Below are 12,359 nucleotides of genomic sequence, written 5' to 3'. Positions count from 1 at the left end.
GGAAAGGCCCTGGCTTCCTTCTGCACAAGGTCTTTACTGATCCCCCCAAGTCTATAGTTTTTCTCCTTCCTAAAATTAGTTTGCACTGCTCTGAAATGATTTGTATGTACTTACTTGGATAAGTGTTATATGTGCTTGGTGAAATGTGGGTTCCTTGAATACAGCAGGTGATTAATTAGTGTTAACTTGTTAGTGCATTTGAATTGGAAAAAAAACTTTCCAAGGTCACAGAGATAGTGTCAGAGAGCCTGGATTTGACTCCATACTGCTTTTGTTATAATAAAGGTCTCCTAGACAGACAGTATATTCTTATTTTATTTTATTTATTTATTTATTTTTTAGTGAGGCAATTGGGGTTAAGTGACTTGCCCAGGGTCACACAGCTAGTAAGTGTTAAGTGTCTGAGGCCGGATTTGAACTCAGGTATTCCTGACTCCAGGGCCAGTGCTCTATCCACTGCGCCACCTAGCTGCCCCCAGACAGTATATTCTTAGGACAGTAATCAAGGGGATAGCTAGGTGGTGCAGTGGATTTAGAAGACCAAGTATGAATGTTCTCTGTCTCATTGCATTTTTATTTGGCTATATATTGTCCAGTGACATTTTAATCTGGTTCTGGATGCTCTTGGGAGTGTTCTGAGGCCATGTGCTTGACACCTCTGCTCTAGGCAACTGAGACCAAATCTTAAACTGCTATACAAATGCATTAAATTCATTAACTACCAAGGATAAGGCTTGATTACTGTTCCCCCCCCCCCCCCCCGCCGGGCAATGAGGGTTAAGTGACTTGCCCAGGGTCACACAGCTAGTAAGTGTCAAATGTCTGAGGCTGCATTTGAACTCAGGTCCTCCTGAATTCAGGGCTGGTGCTTTATCCACTGTTCTGCCTAGCTGTCCCCTTGATTAGTTTTACTCAACTGTTTACCTCCACCACCACCACCCCTCACCTCTTTTTTATTCTTTGCTATAAGGGATGGTTCTCTGTGAGGGAGAGGGAGGAAGACTATCCCATGAAATATAGATAACACCTTGGAATCTCCCTGTAACTCCCTAGAAAGCGTCATCATTCTTTACCATCTTTGCCCTTCTGATGGGGCTGCAGAGATCTGAAAACCAAAGCCATCTCATTTGGTGTGCCCCCCCCCAATGACTAATGCAGGAAGCTCTTAGAAGGGGAGAGGGGAATGATATCTTTGAATCAACCAATCCATAAACACCGTCTAAGCCATTTCTATGTGTCAGGCACTGTGCCGGGGATACAAAAAGAGGCAAAAGAGAACCCCTGCCCTCAAGCAGCTCACGATCTAATGGGGGAGACCACATGCAAACAAAGCAAGCTCTATACAGGATAAATAGGAAATAATCAGTAGAAGGAAGGCACTGGAATTGAGAGGGGTTGGGGACGACTTCCAGTAAAAGAAGGGAGTTCAATTGGGAACAAAAACAATGACAAATGGGCTAAATCCCTCAGGAAGACTGTATAGATAAATGTGATTTTCTCCCCATTTAACGAGCATTTACTGAGATCTGACAAATAGCAAAACTATCTGGATAAGAATTGACAAGACTGAATAAAATCTGTAATGCAATACTATACCCAACTCTACCTTTGTTCTAAAGAAACCCCCGTCCCCCCAAAAAGGAGCAGGCTTGTCTGAGGCTGCCACTTGCTGCTCTAGGTGAAGATAAGCACCTTCAGCATCTTTCTTCCAGGAAGCCAGCAGGTGGAGCCCATCAGAGCAGTAAAAGTCCACTCCAGCAGATGTTATCTTCCCTAGACAACTGGCTTTCTGCAGACTACAGGGCATTCTCTGGGTCAAGTGGCCAGGGCCCATGAGGAAACAGAGGAGGTAGAAGCAGGGCCAGAGAGAAGGGGGAGGACAGTCATCGTCATCTGCAAAGAGACTCCCAGATGACCATGGGGTATCTGGAGGAAGACAGGCCGCCTTCCGGATCCCCACTGCCTCCTCTCTTTTTTTGGTGGGGCAATGAGGGTTAAGTGACTTGCGCAGGGTCACACAGCTAGTAAGGGTCAAGTGTCTGAGGCCAGATTTGAACTCAGGTCCTCCTGAATCCAGGGCCACCTAGCTGCTCCCTAAGGGGGCATATTTGAAAGATATTGTGAAGGTAGAATTGATGGGACTTGGATATGATAGGACAGATTGGATTTGGGGGTGAGAGAGAGTGAGGAGTCAGGAATGATACCTTTGTTGGGAGCCTGGGAGGATGGTGGTACCCTTGACGATAATAAGGAAGTTTGAAGTGGGAGAGGTTTGGTTTGAAGTGGGGGGGTGTGAGATGAAGAGTTCGGCTTTGGACATGATGAGTTTAAGTTGTCTATGGGACATCCAGTTTGAGATGCCCAACAGACAGCTGGAGAGTTGAGACTGGAGGTCAGCAGAAAGATTAGGGCTGGATTAAGTGGATCTGAGACCCATAAGCATAGAGGTAATAATTGAATCCATGGAAACCGATGATTATCAGCAAGACAAATCCTGATAAAGGGAGAAGAGAGGAGGGCCCAGCACAGAGCCCTGGGGAATCACACCCACTGTTATTGGGTGTGACCTAGAAGGCAACTGAGAAGGACCAATCAGGTAGATGGAAAGAGAACAAGGTCTTAATAGAGACACAAAAACCTAGAGAGAAGAAAATATCATGCAGAAGAGGGTGATCAACAGTGTCCAAGGCTGCAGAGAGGTCAAGAAGAATGAGAATTGAGAAAAGGCCATTCTATTTGGCAATTAAGAGATCATTGGTGGGGCCAGCTAGGTGGCGCAGTGAATAAAGCACTGGCCCTGGATTCAGGAGGACCTGAGTTCAAATCTGGCCTCAGACACTTAACACTTACTAGCTGTGTGACCCTGGGCAAGTCACTTAATCCTCACTGCCCTGCAGAGAGAGAAAGAGAGAGAGAGAGAGAGAGAGAGAGAGAGAGAGAGAGAGAGAGAGAGAGAGAGAGAGATATCATTGGTAACTTCAGAGAGAGCAGTATTGGTTGAATGATGAAGTTAGGTGCTGGATCATAGAGAAGTAAGAAAAAGAAAGTAAGAGAGAGGCTGGTGGATAAAGAGTCACCTAAGGAACAATAAAGACCTGGGTTCAAGTCCCCCGCCTGCCACATAATGATTATGTTAACTGCTGTGCCCCAGCGCTTTAAGACCATAATTTGTGGGGGCAGCTAGGTGGTGCAGTGGATGGAGCACCAGCCCTGGATTCAGGAGGACCTGAGTTCAAATCAAATCCGGCCTCAGATACTTAAGACTTACTAGCTGTGTGACCCTGGGCAAGTCACTTAGCCCCAATTGCCTCACCAAAAAAAAAAAAACAAACAACAAACCACTCCTTTTTAAAAAAAAGACCGTAATTTGCAAATTGGCAATGCCTACATTGGTAGAGGGAGTCTCCTGTCCCAGGGTGTCCCCATTGCATGAAATCACAAGCATAGTCCCATCCCAAATCACGACAGTTCCCTTTTGGATAATTAAGCTCAAGCTCAGGACCCTAAAGTAAAGATCAACAATGGGAAACTGAGGCAAAATACCTGTAGCTGCAGCAGGGCCGACCCAGTCTTGAATTTCCTCTCAGCTAGTTCTTTTTTTTTTGTGGGGCAATTGGGGTTAAGTGATTTGCCCAGGGTCACACAGCTAGTAAGTGTTAAGTGTCTGAGGCCAGATTTGAACTCAGGTCCTCCTGACTCCAGGGCCGGTGCTCTATCCACTGAGCCAACTAGCTGCCCCCTCAGCTAGTTCTTAATCACTCCACCATTAGTCTGTTTCTGCCCACTATGGGAACTCAAACTTCCGAAAGAGACACACTGGGATATGCCAATTGATATTCCCCTTTGCGGCAGGCCTCCCTGAATAGAGTGAATTCCTTTACTGCACTGAAAGCACAATTCAATTGATGGGTTTACAATCTTTGGGGACCTCTGCTGGAGTCCTCCTCTGCTGCCCACTGGCCTTTTCCAAGGTTACACCAGGAGCGTGCCAGCTATGTCATGTCTTGCCAAGTTGGAAAGGACCAAAGAATCAGAGCTGAAAGGAACTTCAAAGGTGGTCTACTCCAACCTCCTCCTTCTTTTTACAGAAAGGGAAACTGAGGCCCATGAAGGGGAGAAAGTGAGCTGCCCACGGTCAGACATAGGATACTAAAGCTGGAAGGGCCCTCAGAGGCCAATGAGTCCAACCCTCTCATTCTACAGAAGAGAAAATAATGGTGGTGATGATGATGTTGGGGAGAAAAAGGATGGTGATAATGCTTGGTATTTATAGGGAGCTTTAAGGTTTGCAAAGCACTTCACAGGTTATTTCATTTGATCCTCAAGAACAACCCCATGAAGTATGATTTATAATACTCCATTTTACAGATGACAAAACTGAGAGAAGTCAAGAAACTTGCTGAGCTTCACATAGCTACCAAGTATCTGAGTTAGGATATGATGTCAGGACTTTCTGACTCTGGGTCCAACACTCTTTCCACTCCATCTAGCTGCCCAGGGGAAGTGAAGTAACTTGTCCAAGGTCACACATAGGGTCCTAGATTTAAAGCTGGAAGGTAGTACTCCCTCATTTTACTGAGGAGGAAACTGAGGCCCAGGGAAGGGAAGTGATTTGCCTAAGGGTAATACATAGAATCCTAGATCTAGAGTTGGAAAGGCCCTCAGAGGCCCTCTAGTCCAACCTCCCTCATTTTACAGAGGAGGAAACTGAGGCTCAGGGAGGGGAAGGGACTTGTCCAAGGTCTCACAGGTAGCAAGCTGCAGAGCTAGGATCCAAATCCAGGTCCTGATTTCAAATGTAGCCCTTTAGCTATTGCACCCTTGGGTACAAGCTGACAATGGACTCTCTATCTGTTGTCTAAGGCCCAGCCTAGCTACTCAGGGAGAGAGAGGCCCATCACCAGAAAGTTGATGAATTTGGGGGGCCACTGTGTCTATGGAGGGGGACTTCTTCCCCAGGTGGTGGCAGCAGCAGCCTTGTGAACCATTGACAGCTCAGAAACCTCCTACTGTCCAGAGGCACAATTCCTCTGGCCACCTGGGGGCCCCACCCCACTGTGAAGTAGGCCAGGGAGGAGGAAGATTGATGCTTAAGTTTAAATTAGGCAGATGTCTTTGATCTGGCCTGGCCTGGACCAATAACTCCATGGAGAACCCTTCCTGCCAGCCTACTGCTTGTAGATCCAGAGATCTTAACCTCTTTTTGTGACCTGGGCCCCTGCTCTGGCAAAGCCCATGGAATCCCTCTCAGAATAATTTGTAGAGACATAAAATGTGTAGGAAAACAATTAGATTGAAGTACAGACCAGATATGGGAAGAATGCAATCAAGTTCGATCTAGCAATGGGTCCGATAGCTATGTTCCCATTGGAAGGACATGCTAAATTTCAGTTTGATGCTAATGAAAATAATGATCCCATTTCCCCCCCAGTCAAGTTCAGAGACACCCCTCCCAAATCTACCCAAGGATGCCAGGATAAGAAACACTTTGGTAGGGGGCAGCTAGGTGGTGCAGTGAAAAAAGCATCTGCCTTGGATTCAGGAGGACCGGAGTTCAAATCCAGCCTCAGACACTTGACACTTACTAGCTGTGTGACCCTGGGCAAGTCACTTAACCCTCATTGCCCTGCCAAAAAAAAGGAAAGAAAGAGACACTTTGGTAGAGAGACTGTATGAAAAAATGCAAGGAAGGCCTCACCAGAAAAGTGACCCTTTTGGATAGCTGTGAGCTGCTTTGAAATCACCTGGATTAACACCAGGTCTTCTTTCTCCTCATGGAAACCTTCCCTCAAGAGCCAGCATCTTCAGGGGGTTGGAATCCATATACTGAGGCTGCCCAAAGAGACTCCCTGGACCTTCCCTCATCCCTGCCCCCACCCCCTTTACCTGCATCTTCCTCTTCACCGTGTCAAAAGGATAGGAGATTGTCTGGGCGACCCCAGCAGCAAGGCAGCTGTTGGCAAAGTTCTGGAGTGGGGAAAACCGGTCTTGGGGCCTGTTCCAGATGCGGTTCAGGTTCACGTAAACTAGGAAAGAACCAACAGAGAACGGCACAGCACCTAGGTCGGGGAGAAGAGGCAGGTGAGCTGAGGGACAAACGAAAAAACTCCCCAGGGGAAGCCAGACAGAGGAGCAAGTGCTCTTGGGCAAGGGGGGCAGGGTGGGATTCACATCAGACCCTTGAAAAACTACCCTGGGAAACAAATGATCCAGTCTAGCTAAGAGGAAAACCAGTCACGGCTGAGGTTCCCAGTCTCTTAAAATGAGGAAGGGGACACATGCTTCCATAGCGGCTCAGGGGGGCCTAAATCTTGGGACATTTGACTGGAAGTTCACACGATGACGGATCTAGAGCTGGCCAACCCGCTCATTTTACAGAGGGGGAAACTTAGGTCCTGGAGGTGAAAGAATATAGTAATAGCTTCTATTTCTATGGGGCCTTAAGATCTGCCAAGTATTTCACAGATATCTGTTCATTCATCCCTCACAACAATCCTCTGAGGTAGCTTCTATTATTTGTTCTATTTTGCACATGAGGAAAACTGAGGCTGGATCTGACCTATGGTCTCCTTGACTCTAAACCCAGTGCTCTGTCCACGATATTACCACCTGGCCACACAGGAGCTTAGATTGAGAAAGAACCTCATAGGCCACCTGGTCCAAGCCTCTGGTTTTACGAATGAGGAAACTTGGCCCTTGGGAGCTGAAGTGACTTGTCTGAAGTCACACAAGCAGTAAGGAGAATTCAAAGCTGAGTCCTATGACTCTGGAGACAGTGTTTTTTCCCACTGTACTATGGTACCTTCCCGATGGAATGACAGGGTTAGAAGGTATTTTACAGGGTAGTGAGTCATTTTTGTAGTTTATGGGAAACTGAGGCCTAGAGAAGAGAAACAGCCTGCCCAAGGTCACACAACTAATTAGAGGCAAAGCTAGAACTAGAACCCAACTCTTTGGTGTTCTTTCCTCTATAAACCGATAAACTCTGAGTGCGAATTGAAGTGTAATCTTCTCACTTTCTTGATTTTTCTTGCTTTTAAAAATGTCTAATATCAAAATATGTTTTGCATGATTTCACATGTATGCTTGATATCATAGTGTTTGCTTTCTCAGTGGGTGGGAGGGATAGAGAAAATTTGGAACTCAAAAATCTAAGAAGAAAAGAATGTTAAAAAGAAATAATAAATTTGAAAGAACCAAAAAAAAAATCATCTCCAGGTCAGCCTTCTGTATAATTAATCAGATAGCATCCAAGAGTTTTTCTTCCAGCTGTGAGACCTTAGGCAAGTCACTTGGCCCTCATTGCCCTGAAAATTTTTTTTTTTTAAGTTTCTCTTCTGGGGCAGCTAGGTGGTGCAGTGGATAGAACACCGGCCCTGGAGTCAGGAGTACCCGAGTTCAAATCTGGCCTCAGATACTTAACACTTACTAGCTGTGTGACCCTGGGCAAGTCACTTAACCCCAATTGCCTCACTAAAAAAAAAAAAGTTTCTCTTCTAGCTTACCTATTACAGTGAGGGAAACTCCCCGGTAAAGGGCCAAGAAGCCTTCCTGATGATAAATTGTACAGAAGGCTTGGGAGATCCCCGTGTAAGATGGCTTCAGCAGATTCTGCATAATCAGCCGAGTTTTGATGACATCAGTTGGGTAGGTGACAATGGTGGCCGCCATGCCAGCAAGACTTCCAGCTACAATTGCGCTCCACTGGGAAACGTAGCCCCGCTCATCCATGAACAGCAGTATGAACCTGCGAAGGTGAGACAAACAATGACCAGGAGCTCTCCTCTCCTTTGAGAACCTCATCCCACCAATGGACAGGATTTTGAAAAGGGCCACGCAAACATAAGCTAGGATTAAGAATGCTTCTACCGGTACCTAGGTGGTACAGTGGATAAAGCACCAGCCCTGGATTCAGGAGGCCCTGAGTTCAAATCTGGACTCAGACACTTGACACTTACTAGCTGTGTGACCCTGGGCAAGTCACTTAACTCTCATTGCCCCACCAAAAAAAAAAAATTAAAAAGTAAAAAAAAAAAGTAAGAATACTACTACTGCTGAATTACAGATCTAGAGCCAGAAGGGACCTCAGAGGCCAGCTAGTCCAACCCCCTCCTTTTACAGAGGGGGAAACTGAGGCCCAGGGAGGGTAAGGGACTTGCCCGAGGTCACACATGTTACTACAATAATAGCCTAATTCCTTTTTTTCTGATAATATTTTTATTTATAGTTTTGAGTTCCAAATTTTATTCCTCCTTCTTTCCCCCCCCCCAGACAGTAAGCAATCAGATGTGGGTTATACATATGCAATTTTGGAAAACATTACCATATTATTAACTTTGTATAAGAAAACTTGAATAAAAGAAAAAATGAAAGAAAGTGAGAAATAGCCTGCTTCAGTCTGTGTTCAATCAATATCAGTTCTTTCTTTGGAGGTGAATAGTATGTTTCATCCATAGTCCTTTGGGATTGTCTTGGTTAGTTAAGCATTCAGTTCTTCATCAAACAATATTACTGTCCCTGTGCACAGTGTTCTCTTGGTTCTGCTCACTTCACTATACATCAGTTCATACAAGTCTTTCCAGGCCTTTCTGAACTCATCCTGCTTGCCATTTCTTATAGCACAATAATATTCCATCACCATCATATACCACAGCTTATTCAGCCATTCCCCAATTGATGGGCATTCCTTTGATTTCCAATTCTTAGCCACCACAAAAAGAGCTGCTATATTTTTTGTACAAATAGGTATTTTACTCTTTTTGGGGATGTCTTTGGGATATAAACCTGGCAGTGATATTGTTGGATCAAAGGGTATACACAGTTCTATAGCCCTTTGGGCATAGTTCCAAATTAATGGCCTACTTTCAATGCCAAATAGTAGCATGGAAATGACTCTGGGTTCAGGAAGGTTGTGAAAGCTGAGGACAAATTCTGTCAGTTTCTACCAAGCCAGGAAGGACTGGAGTTCACCTTGGTTCATGCTGTCCTAGCATAACAGCCAAGTCTCAAGAAGAACACAGAGCTTCTCTGAGAGGTGGCCTGCAGGGTGACAGATTTCTTGTGAGCTCCAGAGATGGAAGGAGCACCTAAGGACCGCAGTGACCACATTACAGACACTTAAGGTATTAAAGAATCAGATCACCCTGAATTTGACAGCACAGGATCATAGACTTAGGTCCTAGACTCTTAGATCTACAGCTGGAAGGGCCCTCAGAAGCCGAGATCCAGTCTGACTCTCCCATTTTACAGAGGAGGAAACTGAGGTGAAGGGGTTTGTCTAAGGTCACTTGTAGGATCCTGGATCTAGAGCCAGAAGGGCCCCCCTCCCAAAGGCCTAGATCTCGTCCGACTCCCCCATTTTGCAGCAGAGGAAACTGAGGCCCAGGGAGGGGAAGGGACTTGTCCAAGGTCACACTGCTAGTATCAGAGGCAGAATTTGTTTTCTTTTTTTCTTCTTTTTTTTTGTGAGGCAACTGGAGTTGAATGACTTGCCCAGGGTCACACAGCTAGTAAGTGTTAAGTGTCTGAGGCCGGATTTGAATTCAGGTCCTCCTGAATCCAGGGCCGGTGCTCTATCCACTGCGCCACCTAGCTGCCCCCAGAGGCAGAATTTGAACCCAAGTTTTCCTGACTCCCAAGCTGGCTCTTCCATCTACCATGCCCCCCACTTAAATTCTAGCTAGTAGAATCTATCCTCTGCTAGTTTAAGTCTGGAACCTCTTTCAGCTTGACTATCAGCCCTTTCTCACCCACTGGCAACCTCAGAATGAGGATGGTAGGGGAAGGATTGGATGAGGAGCAAAAGGCTTTTCTGGACCAAGTCCAGCTTTGCCTTTGAGCTGTGTCACCTTCACAAAGTCATTCACCCTCTTTGAGTCTGAGCTGCCGCATCTAGAGAAGGAGAGGAATGATAATATACTACTCCAGCCTCAGAGGAGGGCTGAGGGGATCGGGGCTGTGGAGGTAGCCCCGGATTTGTCATTACAAGACCTGGATGTGAATCCTGGCTTTGGATATAGGATTTGTACAATCTGTGGGTCCTTTTGATGGAGGAGGCGAAAAGGGTTAACAGATAACCTATCAACTGCAGCTAAAAGGGGCTAACAAATAACCTAAGATCAATAGTACCTAAAAGGGTTAACAGAGAAACTAAGGTTTGTGTTCTTACAGTAATCAAAAGGGTTCAAGTCCCTCTCAACCAACACCATCAACAGAGACTGTAACTAAGGACTATTAACCATTAAAAGCCACTAATATTCCTAGATGACAGGACACCTAGAAACCAGATCTTAAGTAAAGAGATATCAAAAACACAGAGACCTCTGGGTCTGACAAGTTTAAGCATGTCTTTATGATCATGTGCAGAAAGGACCAAATGTGTCAGGTTCACCTTATGACATGTAAACCCCAAAAACACACCTCCAAGGAAAAAGGCACCCGCCTCATGGGACGTCTTATGAACCCAGAGGAAGTCCAAATTAGGCTAAGACCTCCCATGAACCTCTCACAAGGAGGAGATTAAGATAATGAGGAGATAATCTACCTTTTCTCACTATAAATATAACCATTTTCTTCTCCCTATCTCCATGGTGCTCTCCCTGTGGTCAGTAGTGTTTCGAGAAAACTTGGGAAACTGAGTCACTGAGTCTTGTCATTCTTTTGGACACCTCATGATCAATCTGATCAATTAAACTCACCCCCCCCCATCACTTTGGAAAGTCAGTTAATTTTTTTTTTTTTTTTTTTTGCGGGGCAATGAGGATTAAATGACTTGCCCAGGGTCACACAGCTAGTGTCAAGTGTCTGAGACTGGATTTGAACTCAGGTCCTCCTGAATCCAGGGCCGGTGCTTTATCCACTGTGACACCTAGCTGCCCCCAGGTCAGTTAATTTTGGGGGCTCCCAGTTTTCTTATCTGTTCAAATGAGGGGCTTGGAGTCGACAGCCTCTGAGGTCTGGCCCAATTCTAGTTGCTTCCCTTCCCCGGGGCCTCAGTTTCCTCCTCTGTAAGATGGCTCTGAGGTCTCTTCCATCTCTAGGGTGGCCTAGATCCAGAGCCAGCATCCCATCAATGTAAATAGTAACTCTTTTCATCCACTGATGAAAAGGTCTCTTCTCTTCAACCCCACCCCCAGCCAATGAATTGACTTGAAATATAATTAAGTACCTCCACTAACTTGTGGCCTTTTATTTATTGTTTCTTTTGCTTTAAGGAATTTTTCCTTGTGCAAACAGGAATGTCGCAGAGTCCCTCATTTTGGATGGAGCATAAACACCATCTTACAGGTCTTACAGGAGAAAAGTAGGAATATTTATCGAGAACTTCCATGGAGTGCATTCCCTAGCCAAGGAACCTGGGAGGGAGCGACTCTTTTTGTGCAAACAAGATTAAAAAACAAGCCAAAGGGGTCCAGGATAGCAAGAGACATCAGCGTATTTTCTGCCATTTGAAAAAGATGCAATTACCTAAATGGAAATACATTTAATTTAATTTTCAAAAAGGAAAAGGAGAAAGACAAGAGCAGAGTATTTTATTTGAAACCAGAGAGGACTGGCCTCTTTCCCCTCCCTCAAAGAAAGGCTTTCTTTGGCTCTTAAGTTTCTTTAACTTTTCTGCTAATTAGTATATTCTTCTCTCTTCCCTAAGTCTCCATGTTTACCAGGACCACCTTACAATAGATACCAGGCCTGGGGAATGTGGTTTAAGGAGCCTTTATCTCCCAAATAACTCCATAATCCCTTTAAAAGAATTATCTCACAAGGCTGGTTACTTTTGTTGGTATCCAATCCCACCAATTACAAAATTGGCTCTTTTAAAAGGTAACCACCCTTTCCCTCATTCACACCTTAAGATTTAATCAGATTGCTTTCAACAGAACTCACAGGGAATGAATGAAGGTTTAGGCTGAAAGGCCTAGTAACTCTAATTTGGGTTTCAGGAGAAGGGAGGGATAGGCTTTGGAGTCTGGGGCCCAGCCCAGGGAAAACTGGCCTTTTGGGTGAGGCTGAACCACACAAGATTTCACCTGGGTGGGAACTTTTTTCACCTTTGCCCCTGCAGAACACAACCTATAATTTGTTGCCTGAGTCACAAAGAGGGTTAAGTGAGTTGACTTGCCCATGGTCACACAGCTAAATGTCAGAGGTGGAACTGGGACCCCCATCTTCCTGATTCCAATGCCAGAAATCTATCCTTTCTGCTCCAATGCCTAGTATGAAGACACTACATTAAATTCAAGGACTATTTATTATAAGTGTAATGTGAGTAATCGACTGAACCCTCCCTCCCCAATTACAGGACTTGGAGTCACTTCTGGTGTGCCCTATGTGGAACTCAATGCTGAAGGACTTTAGAGAAA

At 45.3% G+C, this 12,359-nt stretch overlaps 1 protein-coding gene across 3 annotated transcripts in view; it reads right to left on the bottom strand.

Moving 5' to 3' along the window:
- Positions 1-12,359, bottom strand: part of SLC25A43 (solute carrier family 25 member 43) — a 49,182-nt gene that overhangs the window by 27,023 nt on the left and 9,800 nt on the right. For all 3 annotated transcript variants that reach the window (XM_043974847.1, XM_043974846.1, XM_043974848.1), the window contains exons 2-3: positions 7,506-7,747; positions 5,887-6,059 (exon numbers count right to left, since the gene is read on the bottom strand). In XM_043974847.1, coding sequence (XP_043830782.1) covers positions 5,887-6,059; positions 7,506-7,747 — 415 coding nt within the window. The remainder of the gene's footprint in view (positions 1-5,886; positions 6,060-7,505; positions 7,748-12,359) is intronic.

The sequence above is a fragment of the Dromiciops gliroides genome, chromosome X (assembly GCF_019393635.1).
Source record: "Dromiciops gliroides isolate mDroGli1 chromosome X, mDroGli1.pri, whole genome shotgun sequence".
In the NCBI taxonomy this organism is placed as follows: domain Eukaryota; kingdom Metazoa; phylum Chordata; class Mammalia; order Microbiotheria; family Microbiotheriidae; genus Dromiciops; species Dromiciops gliroides.
This window is presented reverse-complemented; position numbering and strand designations above follow the sequence as displayed.